The sequence below is a fragment of the Anomaloglossus baeobatrachus genome, chromosome 5 (assembly GCF_048569485.1).
Source record: "Anomaloglossus baeobatrachus isolate aAnoBae1 chromosome 5, aAnoBae1.hap1, whole genome shotgun sequence".
NCBI classification, from domain to species: Eukaryota; Metazoa; Chordata; class Amphibia; order Anura; family Aromobatidae; genus Anomaloglossus; species Anomaloglossus baeobatrachus.
Genome location: NC_134357.1, coordinates 115,739,307 through 115,751,465, shown reverse-complemented (window position 1 = coordinate 115,751,465; position 12,159 = coordinate 115,739,307). Strand labels below are relative to the sequence as shown.

The 12,159-nt window shown below is 48.1% G+C and overlaps 1 protein-coding gene across 1 annotated transcript in view; it reads left to right on the top strand.

Moving 5' to 3' along the window:
- The window catches only part of DNA2 (DNA replication helicase/nuclease 2), a 127,428-nt gene that overhangs the window by 47,719 nt on the left and 67,550 nt on the right, over positions 1-12,159 (top strand). Inside the window, exons 9-11 of the mRNA XM_075348790.1 lie at positions 3,495-3,689; positions 4,023-4,253; positions 11,545-11,661. Coding sequence (XP_075204905.1) covers positions 3,495-3,689; positions 4,023-4,253; positions 11,545-11,661 — 543 coding nt within the window. The remainder of the gene's footprint in view (positions 1-3,494; positions 3,690-4,022; positions 4,254-11,544; positions 11,662-12,159) is intronic.

The window sequence follows — 12,159 nt, the reverse complement described above, 5'->3', positions numbered from 1 at the left end:
GATTGACGGCGTAGCTCGTGAGTCCTGGATCTTGGCGACTTCTGATATCCTTCCTGAAGTCATCTCCGCTATGACTCAAGCTCCAAAGTGTCCTTTGACCTTTTTGGCCTTGCCGACCCTCCTGTCCCTTCCACAGTCCGGTCTACAGCTAGGACTATCCCTCATTAAGGGACAGGTCTCGGCTCTGTCAGTATGTGCCAGCGGCGTATCGTCCGGCTGGCTCCGGTGCGCTCCTTTAAGGGCGCATCTCACATCATTCCGCCTTTCCGGCGGCCTATGGAGCCTGGGACCTTAATCCGGTCCTCCCGGTTCCCGGAAACCCCCCCTTTGCGCCTCTTGGGGAGGTTTCTTTGTTTCATCTTTCACAGAAAGTAGTCTTTCTAGTGGCTATAATTTCCCGTCAGAGAGTTCTGGCTGCACTCTCTCGGAGTCACCCCCTTTTTTGGTCTTTTGCATCAAGACAAGGTGGTCTTCGTCCGACTCCGGACTTTTTTTCCCTAAGGTGGTTACTGCTTCCACCTTATCCGGGGCAATTTTCCTGCCTTCCTTTTTTCCGGCTCCTGTTCATCGCTTGAGGAAGCGTTGCATATCCTGGATCTGGTGCGGGAGCTCCGGATCTATGTGTCTCGCACCGCCGTTATTAGGCGGTGCACCTCTCTCTGGTGCTGACTGCTAGTCAGCGTAGCGGTCTCTCGGCATCTAAGCCGACCCTGATTCGTTGGCTTAGGTCGGCCATTTTCGAGACCTACAAGTGTACTCAAGTGCCTTCCCCGCCGGGGATCAGAGCACATTTGATTAGACCTGTCGGCGCCTTTTTTGGGCTTTCAGGCACCAGGTTACGGCTCAGTAGGTCTGTCAGACTGCAGCTCGAATTAGTCTGCATACTTTTTCGAAGCACTACCCAAGGCATGCTCATGCTTTGGCAGACGCGGGCTTGGACAGACGCATTTTTCCGGTGTCTGTCGCCCATTTGTGAAGTTAGGTTTACCTGCTTCTCAGTTGTCTGTTTATTCCCACCCATGGACTGCTTTTGAACGTCCCATGGTCTGGGTCTCCCATAGGAACGATAAAGAAAAAGAGAATTTTGTTACTTACCGTAAATTCTTTTTCTTATAGTTCCGTCATGGGAGACCCAGCACCCTCCCTATTGGCTGTTGGCAGGTTTCTTGTTCCGTGTGTCTTCACCGGCTGTTATTGTTGTAGACAGAGGTTCCGGTTCTTCCGGATTTTACTCTGTCTCTTCTTGTGGGTGGATGTCCTCCTTCAGCTTTTGCACTAAACTGGCTAGGACTGGCTAGCAGGGGGTGTATATGCTAGGAGGGAGGAGCTACACGTTTTAAGTGTAGTAACTTTGTGTGTCCTCCGGGGGCAGTAGCTATACACCCATGGTCTGGGTCTCCCATGACGGAACTATAAGAAAAAGAATTTACGGTAAGTAACAAAATTCTCTTTTTTATATGCAATGCCTAATAATAGATGTAAATAGAATATATTAAAAAAAAGATGCCTGTCGATGATACACTGATAGTCAGCCCAATAGGCCCTGCCTTTTGTTACAGAGGTTCTCATGGCTTTACTGAAAGGACCTGTCCTGCTGACTTTTTTTTAACATATATAAAAACCCCATGTTTTACCTTACAAAAAAAAAATCGGCTATGATCACCTGCTATCCCTTCTATACTCTGTGTCCTCCCCATCCAGGAGATGTGGCACGAACAGACCATGTCCCTGTGCGGTCAGACTCGGCCATTACACAGTACATAGCAGGGGCACATATATTAGATTATCTCAGCACAGGAACATTTTTTTTCTATTTTTTTTAAAACATCCAATTGTGGAAATTATTATTATTCCAAGATCCATTAATTAAAATGCACATTTTTTGTTGGACAACCCCTTTAATGGGTTATTCCCATCTCCAAGTTCCTATCCTAATATTTAGTAGGTGTAATAGTAAGAATATTAGTAAATACCTCCAATTAGAAATGTAGTATAGTTCTTCTTAAAAGCTATGTCACTTACCTCATGTGCAAGGCATTACAATAATTAGTTACCCAAGGTTACAGCCACTCATATAGGGACAGTAAGTTGCTAGTGGTCATAACAATGGATACCTAAGCTACTGCCATGCATGCACATGAGGTAAGAGACATCAGGAAACTATACTACATTTCTAATTGGAGGTATTATATATTATTTATTAATATTATTATTATTATTATTATTATTATTATTATTATTATTATTATTATTATTATTATTATTATTATAATATTATTATACCTACAACATATTGGGATAGGATCTTGAAGATGGGAATACCCCTTTAACTTTCCAGGAGGGTGAGCACGTTGCTGGCTGCAGCATCATTGATCCATTTGGTAGACAGCCTACGAATTGGAGTCCTGGCCTGAGTTGAGTGGAGGAGTGGTGGGAGCTGTAGGTCCTATAATGGGCATCATGATTCCGCTGGAGGCTGCTGGCGTCGACAGGGAATGTGTGCAGTGGGTTAAAAATGGCATCACCCAAGGAAGAAGGGTTGGGAAGCTGAAGAGCGGGGAGAGAGCCTGATTGAATGAGGAAATGGCTACAGCCGAAGGCGGGGACTATGTTTGAACCCCTGTCGAAGAAGTCATTGGAGATGTTGGAAAAGAAGCAGAGCTAAGCAAACTCCTGAGAAGGCTAGACAATGCCAAAAAAAATAGGCTAGAAGACCTGGGAATGTATTAGAACTCTAAGACAGCAGCACACAGTCTACTCGCCTATCATGAAGATGCTTGGTCATGCGGTCTAGGTCTTCAGATTGTTCTTCACTTCGTGCAACGCGCCAGACTCTATGGAAGTGGGTGGCAGGAGACCAAGAGCAAGGACCAACCACAGCAGTACCTGAACGCTGATTGCCTTGGCAAGAAAAAAGGTCATGCCACTGAGACGTGAGAAGATGCGGTCTAATATCTAGCAGACTGTAATCTTTTTTGTTTTTTTTGTGTGGGCCACAGTGAGGACATTACCCTCTGTTTTCCTGAACTAAAGGGGAAATTTTTTCTTTCGAAAAAACCCATGGTTTCTGGTGTTCCAACAATCGAGCACTCAAAATTTTTTTTTTTTTTTTAATACATAAGGCCACTTGCACATCTGGAGAATTTGGTTAGTGTTTTTTTACCTCAGTATTTGTAAGCCAAATCCAGGAGTGAGTATAAAATCCAGAAGTGGTGCACGTGTTTCTATTATACTTTTCCTCTGTTCTACTCCTGATATTGGCCACAAATACTGAGGTAAAAACCTCACCATGCACCCTATATCTCTCTCAGTAATTTATATGGTAAAATGAATCGTATCACAGGGGTGTTGCGGATAGGACGGGCATGTGCAGCTTCTATGTGTACACGGTCTTTTATAAGGCAACGCGTACCTGTAGTTTTATTATAGTTTGCTAACAAGTAATATGCCAGGTTTCTCATTGACTTAAGTTTTGTTTTGTCTTCCACATCTAGATCTGTAGAACAGCAGAGCGGTAGTTTTTATATCCCCAATGACATGCTTCCAGTTATTGAGCGTGAAACTGCACATCTGAAGATCTCTCATCTGCGATACTTCAATCTTTGGTACCTCATGTGCTCTTTAGAAGCGTTATCAAAAGAGTCAAAAACTGGCAGAAAAAATATCTGGATGCTTTCATCGGAAGAACGGTAATGGTTATGAAGGAAACTCTTTCACATCAGTGCTGTAGATGACTTCTGTCTGACAGCTGTAAAGTGTCTGTGTCTAAATAGAGCAAAGATCTGAGACCTAGACTATATGTCTGTGCGATCCTCTGAAAGCTAATTCTCTGGGATTTACTATATCTTCATTGATTAAGTCATGACTTGGCTAGAACATGTCACTGGCATAGAAGAGGTTAAACTGTTCCTTATAGGCGATCTGTCAAAGATATCCATGAATGTGAAGGCATCTATACGACAAATGGTGTACTTGTTTTTTTCAATGAGCCATTAATTAGTGTTGTGTTTGCTGTCTTTCAGAGAAGTGGATGGACAGTGTGTTGGAAACCTCACACGTTTGGGAGGTGTACAGAGTGTGAGTGATGGGCAGCACCTTCATTGCTTTCAGCGCCGTAGTGGCGATATTCCAGCTACAAACCTGATGACGGGAGACAGAGTTGTAGTAAGTGGAGAAGAAAAGAAATTCCTTGCTCTCTCAACTGGTTACATCAAAGAGGTGAACAAAAATAACATAACCTGCATTTTGGACAGGTACGTTAGCTTCTTTACGGACGTATCTAATGCGCTATATGGATAAAAGTATTATGGCACCTACACATTACACCTACAGGAGCTTTCTCTGATGCCTCATTGGGGGACACAGGACCATGGGTGTTATGCTGCCTATCCATAGGAGGACACTAAGTAGATGCAAAAGCATAGCTCCTCCTCTGCAGTATACACCCCCTGGCCGGGCCAGGCAACCTCAGTTTTAGCTTAGTGTCTGTAGGAGACACTTCCTTTCAAGGTTTGTTATTTTTTGAGGGAGACTGTTTCCTTTTGGGACCGATCTCCCACTACCATCAACGGGCGGGAACGTGGAGTGTCGCCTCCACGTACCCCCTCCTGCGACGCTGGATCCTGGGCTGGACGACGGGTTCCACAGACACCGATTTTCCAAAGCCCAGGGTAGAGGCCTGTGCCCCTATAGTCCAATTCCTCAGCCCCTCTTTGCAGGCACTGAGTTGAATATAGCACCAATTCCTCAGCCCCTCTTTGCAGGCTCTGAGATGAATATGGCACCGGTGTGACCGGACACAGCAAGCTGGCTCTGCTATTTTCACTGCCTGGACGGAAGCAGTGTTTAAGGTGAGATCCCCCTGACTGGTTTCCCAGACAAAGGGAGAAAAGACGGTGTGAGAAAGTCCCTTGCTAAGTGCAAGGAGGAGAGCCCCAAGGATCCTGAAAACACAGTGTTAACTTGTCTCTAGCTTGCTGGCTGGAGAAGGGGGGGAAGTCCCTCGCTGTTTGCAGAAAGTCCTGCACAGATAATTTCCCGGTGGCAGGGGGAGGGCACAGAGCTCAGGGACTCACGCTGTTTATTTGCTCTGTTTTATTTGCTCTAGCAGAAAAGCCGGCTGATAACCACCAGTGACAAGCTGTGTGCTGACTGGAGGGAGAGGGAGGAAAACTGTCAGAAGCTCCCTTCCCGCCGTTTTTTACTACAACAGCAGGGGGGGGCACACTGACTTCTTCTTCGCACTCTTTTAGCGCTCCGCCCCCCCCCCGCGGGCATGATAAGCCGCGCCTTCCCCCCTCCCCCGGAAAGCGTGCGAAGATCTCCACAGAGCTTACTCCTTCCTGAGGATAGGGCCATCGGCTGATTCTGGTGAGGTGCTTTCTTCACTTGTAGCCCTGCTGAGCATTGCTCCCCCTCCTGGCATACTCCTATTAGGAACATGCACTAAGAGGGCTAAAGCCCACATAGCCTATTTTTCAGCCTGCACTGCCTGCCACGCTGAGCTACCACGTAAACACACCACTTCTCTCTGTGAGTCCTGTGCCCCTATAGCCCCCCAAGAACCCCCTGCCACCACCGCCGCAACCATCAGCCCAGAGTCCCCAGCCCACCGGAATGGGCACAGTTTCTGTCCCAATCCATGGAAAAACTGTCCAATGTCGTCCTCCACACCCTTCTGGGTCCCTGGACGGAATGCAGCCTGAGGATACCCCTATGGAGGATCCTTCTGAGGTAATCCGGGCACATGCTTCACCGGTTGCAGGGATCAGGAAAAGAGCACACGGCCGGGTGTCTCCAGTGGGCTCTCCCTCGGGAGCACACAGGGCAGGCTCTCCCACATGCTCCACGGCTTCTGAAGAGCTGGAGGAGGGAGAATGCTGTTTATGCCAAGAGGATTCCTTGGTTTCCGCCTCCCCAGATGATCAAACTGCAATAGACTCCCTTATAGCAGGAATGAACCAAACTCTGCATGTGGAGGATCCCCCATCCACTACCACTGACCATGCGGTCTCCTTTAAGAGGGCAAGGAAACCCCAAGAGGTTTTCGCTGATCCAGAGTTTCAGGATATCCTCACAAAGCAAAGGGAGAAGCCTGACAGGCGCTTCGTTAACCGAAAACTCATGGAGTCCCGGTACCCTTTTGCCTCACCTCGACCACACCTCCCCCCCCCCCCCCCCCCCCGGTAGACACTCCTGTCTTTACCCGATGGTTCTACCATTAAGGACCCGACAGACAGACAGGTGGAGCACCTCGCCCGCTCTGCTTTTGAGGCTGCGGGTTCCTCCCTCTCGCCCTCCTTTGCCTCTGTGTGGGTCGCAAAGGTGATCTCGGTCTGGGCAGAATCCCTTAACACTTCGCTTGAGGAATCCCAGTTTCACTCATACCTTCACAGAGGTAACAGCTCAAATTGTCGCTGCGGCGGAGTACCTCATCCAGGCCTCCATGGACGCTGCTACCTGCGCAGCGTTTGCCGCCTCAAATACCATAGCCATCCGTAGAGCTCTCTGGCTCCGACAATGGCGAGTGGACTCTGCCTCCAAGAAGTCTCTCACGGGCCTTCCCTTTTTTCCAGACCGATTTGTTTGGCGAACGTCTGGACAAGCTCATTTCTGACTCCACGGGAGGAAAGAGTACCTCCCTCCCCCAGCTGAAGTCCAGGACGTCCTTCACCAGACGTCCACAGTTCTCGTTCCGCTCCTTTCGGAACTCATTTGGTTGGTCGACACCCCGTGCTGTCCCCGCCACCAGCCGCGGACTACGCAGAGACCGACCGACCTCAGCTCTCCCCGAAACCCACTTCGTCATGGCAGCCTAGACCGAAACAGTCCAGGACTAGGGAGACTCGGCCACGACGTTTTCCCCCCTCATGACTCCTTTGGCGCCCCGGAAGACACACTCATTGTAGGAGGTCGACTGCGGCTCTTTCAACACATCTGGGCTGCCGCCTCAGACGACAAATGGGTGCGAGACCTTGTGTCTTCCGGTTACCACATAGAATTTCGGACCCGACCCCCGAGTCGGTTCTTTCTTTCAAACCCCCAAAAGACTCGAACACGACGCAAAGCTTTTTTTCTCAGCAATCCACTCGCTCCAAACAGCAGGAGTGATAATACCTGTCCCACACGACGAGAAGTTCGAGGGTTTTTATTCCAACCTCTTTGTGGTCCCCAAAAAGGATGGGTCAGTTCGACCCATCCTGGACCTCAAACACCTAAACAAACATGTGAACGTACGGAGATTCAGAATGGAGTCCCTAAGGTCCATTATTGCATCCATGGTCGAAGGGGAATTCCTCGCCTCCATAGACATCAAGGACGCGTACCTGCACATATCCATCGCCCCAGATCACCAAAAGTTCCTCCGCTTCGCAATTCAGGACTCCCACTTTCAATTCGTAGCTCTACCCTTCGGCCTTGCCACCGCACCAAGGGTCTTCACCAAAGTCATGGCGGCCGCCATGAGCGTCCTTCACGCCAGGGGAGTAGTCGTTTTCCCTTACTTGGACGACCTCTTCATCAAGGCCCCCTCCTTCCGTGACTGCTCAACCAGCGTACAGAATACTGTGGACACCCTATCCCGCTTAGGGTGGCTAGTGAATCTGGACAAATCATCCCCGATCCCATCACGATCCATCACCTTCCTGGGCATGTCCCTGGACACCCGTCGGGGCTTGATCCTTCTCCCTCAGGACAAGGCGATCGCTCTTCAACGAGCAGTACGCTGCCTTCTACGTCCTCAGTCTCGCTACATTCGATTCAGCATGAAAGTGCTCGGCAGGATGGTGGCGGCTATAGAAGAAGTACCCTTTGCTCAACTGCACCTCCGCCCACTGCAGCTAGCCCTTCTAGCGGCCTGGGACAAGAGCCCCTTCTCCCTGGACAGACATCTTCACCGGACGCCTTCAGTCAGGTACGCACTCCGCTGGTGGCTTCGGTCCTCATCCCTATCGAAGGGGAGATCTTTTCTCCCAGTGAACTGGCTGGTCCTGACCACGGACGCCAGCCTCCTAGGCTGGGGAGCAGTGTACCGGCACCACACTGCTCAAGGACGTTGGATGCCCCAGGAGTCTTTCCTACCCATAAACATCCTGGAACTCCGCGCGATCTTCCTCGCGCTCAGAGCGTTCTGAGCTCTGCTAGCGGGTCGTCAGATTCGAGTCCAATCGGACAATGCGACAGCTGTAGCCTATATCAATCGGCAGGGGGGCACCCGCAGCAAAGCGGCTTATCTCGAGGCCCACAAGATCCTCAGCTGGGCCGAATCGACGGGATCAGTGATATCAGCGGTACACATACCGGGGGTAGAGAACTGGGCAGCAGACTTTCTAAGTCGCCAAGGCCTGGCCGCCGGAGAATGGTCTCTCCACCCAAATGTGTTTCTACACATCTGCACTCGCTGGGGCACACCAGACGTGGACCTAATGGCCTCAAGGTTGAATGCAAAGGTACCCGCGTTCATAGCCAGGTCACGCGACCCGCAGTCCATCGGCGCGGATGCTCTAGTCTGCTCCTGGCACCACTTCCGCCTATCTTACATATTTCCACCTCTACCCCTGCTGCCGCGGGTAATCAGGAAGATCAAGACAGAGGGAGTCCCGTGATACTAATAGCACCGGACTGGCCCAGGCGCGTCTGGTACGCCGAATTAGTACAAATGCTCACAGACGCACCGTGGCGCCTTCCAGACATCCCAGACTTGCTGACCCAAGGGCCCATTTCCCATCAGAACTCCAGAGCCCTGAAGCTGACGGCATGGCCATTGAGACCTGGGTATTAACAAGAGCGGGATTCTCCCCCGCGGTTATTTCCACCATGATCAGCGCCCGAAAGCCTGCTTCATCCCGCATTTACCACCGTACGTGGAAAATCTTCCTTTCATGGTGCAGGGAAACTAACGTCCAGCCTATGCCTCTGGCCATCCCCAGAATTCTCGACTTTCTACAGTCTGGCTTGCAAGCGGGGTTGGCTCTCAGTTCCCTTTTTAAAGGGCAGGTTTCAGCGCTCTCAATCTTCTACCAATGCCGCCTGGCTCAAAAACCGCAAGTCAAGACCTTCCTCCAGGGCGTTTCCCGTCTAGTTCCCCCATACAAACGGCCGCTGGAACCATGGGACCTCAACCTTGTTCTGGACGGTCTCCAGAAGTCTCCCTTTGAACCCCTCAAGGAATCCTCCCTTGCTCTTCTGTCCTGGAAGGTAACATTCCTGGTGGCAATTACGTCCATCAGATGGGTTTCGGAGCTGGCAGCACTCTCTTGCCGCGAGCCTTTTCTGATCTTTCACCAGGACAAAGTGGTTCTACGCCCCCTTCTGGATTTCCTTCCAAAGGTTCTTACCCCGTTTCACTTGAACAAGGACATTGTTCTGCCTTCCTTTTGTCCACACCCGGTTCATAGGGTGGAAAGGTCTCTGCATTCGTTAGACCTCGTCAGAGCTCTCAGATATTACATATCCAGGACAGCCCCCTTTAGGAAAACGGACTCTTTGTTCGTCATTCCTGAGGGGCCTAAGAAGGGACAGGCAGCTTCAAAGGCAACTCTGGCTCGCTGGATTCGCTCTGCGATCCAGGAAGTCTACCGCTTGCAACTCAAGCCCATTCCTAGTGGGCTGCGGGCTCATTCCACGCGAGCAGTTGGCGCTTCGTGGGCCATTCTGCATCAGGCTTCAGTGGAACAGGTGTGTAAGGCTGCGACCTGGTCTAGCCTACATACGTTTTCAAAGCATTACAGAGTCCATACCCAGGTTTCAACTGAGGCAAATCTGGGTAGGAAAATTCTGCAAACGGCAGTAGAGCACCTCTCTCAGTAGGTGCTCCAGGCTGTCTGGGACTGGTTCCTAGTCCTTGGGTTGTGTTGTCTTCTTTTATGTTTCCCACCCATGGACTGCTTTAGGACGTCCCATGGTCCTGTGTCCTCCAATGAGGCGTCAGAGAAAAACAGATTTTTGTGTACTCATCGTAAAATCGTTTTCTCTTAGCCATCATTGGGGGACACAGCACCCACCCTATTGCCATGTTGGGCCTTGGTTCTTTCAGTACCTTATTTGGTTATGACTCTTCTTTTCTCATGTTCCTCTGTTGAGAAGTTTTTACTGTTTTTTGTTTTTTTTTCTCCTACTGCTTGTGTACTAAAACTGAGGTAGCCTGGCCTGGCCAGGGGGTGTATACTGCAGAGGAGGAGCTATGCTTTTGCATCTACTTGGTGTCCTCCTATAGATAGGCAGCATAACACCCATGGTCCTGTGTCCCCCAATGATGGCTAAGAGAAAACGATTTTACGGTGAGTACACAAAAATCCGTTTTTTGTAATGTCCCCTTCTAAATCCATAATCCTTACTATGGAATTAGTCACCGCTTCTCCTCTTATGAGGAGGCTTTCTACAAAATTTAGTAGTGTGCCTGTAAGTATTCCTTCACTCCAGAAGAGGTCAGGCACTGATGATGGACAAGAGGGCTTGACTCACAATCTTCGTTGTATTTCATTCTATAGGTGATTGTTGGTATTAAAGAGAACCTGTCACCAGATTTAGCGACTATAAGCTGCAGCCACCTTCAGTGAGATTTCATATACAGCATTCCAGAATACTGTATATAGGAGCCCAGACCGCACTGTATAACGTAAAAAACACTTTTAGAATATTCACCTAAGGGGCGGTCTGGTCCGATGGGTGTCACTGCTCTCCAGTCCAGCGCTTCCTCTCTGCGGCGAAAGCCGTCCTCCTTCTTCTGAGGCCCGTGTGCATGACGCGTCCTACGACTGCACGCTGCATCTTTTTCTGACCACAAAGATGCAGCGTTTTTGGCCCAAAAAAAACGCACAAACGCATCCACAGGAAAAACGCATCAAAAAACATGCGTTTTTTTTTGTGTTTTTGTCTAATGCATTCAATGCGTGAAAAACACAAAAAGAATTGACATGCTGCATCTTTGTGGTCACCACAAAGATGCAGCCAAAAAAACCTGTAATATGTGTACAGAAAAATGAAATCTCATAGACTTTGCGGGGGAAGGAAATTCATGCAGTTTTGAGACCAAAACTTCACCCAAAATTCCGCGCAAAAACGCAGCGTGAGCACATAGCCTTACACCGGTGATGTCCTATTACGGGACCACTGTGGTATTGGTGTGATCTGGAGAACGAGCCATTCTTGCACAGATGTTAGTACAGGCAGACGGCACTGCGAAGGGCTGGATTTTATACTATGGCAATGGGATTCAATGAAAAACCCGAATTTAATGATTAAGACTTGTGTCCCAATACTTTAGTACATATATTGTATGGTAAATACTGTATGACAGAATCTACCTTAATTCTATAGTTAAAATTAATTTTATTATTAAAAAATTCAAATACCCTCCCACACACACTATTTGAATTTTGAATTCTTTAATGTAACAATAAAATTAATTTTAACTATAGAATTAAAGTAGAGTCTGTCACAAAGTTAATTCACTGCCTTGTAATTAATGCTTTTGAGGTCTTTATGATGATAAATACTGTATAACATAACCCCAAAAACCTGAGTTACTTCTTACTTTTATTGCAGAAGTCTAGCAAAGATACCCCAAGGTACCATATTCAGACTGGATCACGAGGAAGGGGGTGGCGGCATGGAATCCCACCTGGGAAACCTGTCCAAGCTAATGGAAAATTGTCCAGCAAGGTTAGTTACTGCTTTTTAGCCACTTGACCCCATTTTCACAAAAAGAGAGAACTGTACGTCCATGTGGCAGGTAGTGTATCGGCAATTGGCCAGAGTTGAATTCCAGGGCAACCCATCAGATTTATTTTTAAAGTTATTTTTGCATAAAATAATAAATAAACAAATTACAGATTTTTTTTCTTTTTTTCTTTCCTATCAAAAAAGTAATCAAAACATTTTATATGCTCCCAAAGTTATTAACATTAAAATCTAGAACTTGTCCTGCAAAATACAAATCCTTACACAAGTTCCATCTAAAGAAAAAAAGCAGGTTATGGGTGTTTTAGAATTTGGTGACCAAAAGAAAAAGAAAATTTTTAGTTTTAGTTAATTTTTAGATTTTGTGCAAAACATTTAAAGCGCTACTCCTGCGTGTTTTTGTTTTTTGTTTTTTTTTGTTTTATTTTCTTACATATTTCTAGTGTCAGTGAACTTAGATTAAAAGCTCCACTGCATCAC